This window comes from Amphimedon queenslandica, unplaced genomic scaffold (assembly GCF_000090795.2).
Source record: "Amphimedon queenslandica unplaced genomic scaffold, v1.1 AMPQUscaffold_7641_Cont20410, whole genome shotgun sequence".
Taxonomy (NCBI): domain Eukaryota; kingdom Metazoa; phylum Porifera; class Demospongiae; order Haplosclerida; family Niphatidae; genus Amphimedon; species Amphimedon queenslandica.
The window spans coordinates 1-2172 of record NW_003552077.1 but is presented as its reverse complement, the minus strand read 5'-3'; the positions used below and the strand labels follow the sequence as shown (position 1 = coordinate 2172).

At 35.5% G+C, this 2172-nt stretch overlaps 2 protein-coding genes across 2 annotated transcripts; both read left to right on the top strand.

Moving 5' to 3' along the window:
• Positions 1-8: 8 nt before the first annotated feature.
• LOC100634214 (dehydrogenase/reductase SDR family member 11-like) lies at positions 9-1128 on the top strand. The gene is made up of 5 exons (XM_003391635.3): positions 9-58; positions 270-393; positions 439-540; positions 828-899; positions 953-1128. Exons 2-5 carry the CDS (start codon positions 271-273, stop codon positions 992-994), a joined length of 339 nt encoding a protein of 112 aa, XP_003391683.2. The 5' UTR covers positions 9-58; position 270; the 3' UTR covers positions 995-1128.
• Positions 1129-1753: 625 nt separating this feature from the next.
• Positions 1754-2162, top strand: LOC105315847 (ankyrin repeat and death domain-containing protein 1B-like; the record flags this gene model as incomplete). Its single annotated transcript, XM_011410609.1, has 1 exon — positions 1754-2162. A coding segment is annotated over exon 1 (409 nt), but the record flags the coding sequence as incomplete, so codon positions are not given.
• Positions 2163-2172: the final 10 nt, after the last annotated feature.

The window sequence follows — 2172 nt, the reverse complement described above, 5'->3', positions numbered from 1 at the left end:
TTATGAATGATATCAAGTCAAGGAAAATTGATGATGGACATATTGTCTTCATAAACAGGTAATTAATAGTATTATTAAAGTGGACACTCTCTATAGCGTACACCTCCATTTAACGGACAGCACCTAGTGTACCAATTACATTCCTTACTGTATAAAATAACCTCCACATAAAGGACACCTCTGTATAACAGAGACACTTTCTTGACCCCAAGTGTCCATTATATAGAGGCTAGTCTGTACAGGCATTATTATTGTTGTTGTTTTTATAGTATGTCTGGTCATCGTGTTACTAACTATTCTCATTTCTATTGTGCCACTAAATATGCTGTGACTGCACTAGTTGAAGGGATAAGACAAGAATTGAGAGAAATGAAAACCAACACTAGAATAACAGTAATCAATAATTATAATAAATAATAATATTTTTATTATTAATAGGCTATATCCCCTGGCCTGGTTCGTACTGAGTTCAGAGGACGTGCATCAAAAGCTGCTGACATAGAGCAGTCAAAGAAAGACTATGATTCACTAGTGTATAATGTGAGTAATGACTGGAGGGGAGTCACTGATTCATGTACATGTACTGTTGTTGTTTGAAGTTGCTTTAAGATTGGGCCAAAGCATATGCATGTTCTTATGCTGTGTAGCAAGTTTGAGCTGATTCTGATCAAAATTGAATTTTTATGAATTTTTAAAATTGCTCCAAAATTGAGCCAAAGTCCCTCTACTATAGTACATTGTCTCAGGCCAAATTTTGCCAAAAAATGAAAAGTAGAAAATTCTTCATTTTTATTACGTTTCCTGTTACATGTTCTCATGTTGTGTAGGGTCAGCCTCTAGAGGCAGTTGATATGGCTTCAGCTGTTCTGTTTGCATTATCAGCACCACCAAGAATGGAAGTAAGCTGATATTCTTATTAATAGTAATAATTATTATTGATCATTATTATTAGGTTAATGATATTTATATCAGGCCAACCGCACAAGTTCATTAAAAAGAAATGGAGAAAGTGCTTGTCAGTATTATTAACATTTGTGATGCCTGAATTTTTTTGATTTTAGTAAAAAAATTAAAGCTGCTAAAAATCATGTAAAAATAAGACTTGAATGCAATTTGCATCAATAACAATTCATGAGTAATCTTCATGCACTGAACCCTATTATCCAAACTGGCATGGAGTTTATGTTCAAGCATAGATATTAGAGTAAATTAGATATTAGATGATTAGAGATATTAGATATTAGGTTCAAGTTATCACTTGGACAGTTCAAGTTTTGTCTCACAACAGTTTTAGTTTCCGATGTTGCCCAAACTTTTTAGATGCAGAATAAACAGAGAAAGTAGTTTTTTCTGAAAACTTTTATAATAATGATGTACATTTAATCTTGTTCAGTTTCGTCAGATTATCAGTGCCAGTATAAGGCATACTACATTGAGGGGGCTCAACATTAAAAAGCATGACTTAGCATGTGAACATGGGGGCTAAGCCCCTTTTGCTGAAAAGTTGGGGGGCTTCAACCCCCCCCCCATTCCTACGCCTATGCACTATAAAGGGAATGCAAGATAAATTCACTGAGTATGTACATAGTACATTGAGCTTGATGCATATTTGGGACTTTTGGGTGGGGCTAAAAATTACCAATAGTGGATTTTTTATTTTAGGCAGTGGCTTTATTCTCTACACTTACACAAGTGATTTTCTGATAGTTGCTGCTAATTAAGTTGTCTATCTATGGTTGCAGCATAAGCCAATATGTCTTCTGACCTCGATTTTGACGACAAGTCATGTTGGTTTGCATTTAAAGAGCGAGATCATGAAGAAGCTGTTCGTCTACTACCATTAGTGAAGGAACCAAAGAGAATTAAAAGAAAATATATAATATGGGATAATACTAGTTTACTCCACTTTTCTTCAAGAAATGGCTGGCTAGCTGTTACAAAAGAATTGGTCACCAAGTATCACTGTGACCCACACGAAAGAGATGGTACAGGCCAGAGCTGTCTTCATTATGCTGCACAATGTAACCATGTTGATGTGATGAGGTATCTCATTGATGAGTGTCACTGTGATGTAATGGCCGTTGATTGGAGGGAACGAACACCTCTTCATTTGGCTGCTGATTTAGGCCATTCTGAAGCTATTGAATGCTTACTATCGACTCGTAAATGTGA

What these genes read in the sequence shown, in the direction of transcription:
- LOC100634214 (XM_003391635.3), top strand. Translation starts at nt 271, where the DNA reads ATGTCTGGTCATCGTGTTACTAACTATTCTCATTTCTATTGTGCCACT. An exon ending in ATGATTCACTAGTGTATAAT is followed by an intron (nt 541 to 827) that starts GTGAGTAATGAC and finishes CATGTTGTGTAG; the next exon opens with GGTCAGCCTCTAGAGGCAGT. An exon ending in CAGCACCACCAAGAATGGAA is followed by an intron (nt 900 to 952) that starts GTAAGCTGATAT and finishes CATTATTATTAG; the next exon opens with GTTAATGATATTTATATCAG.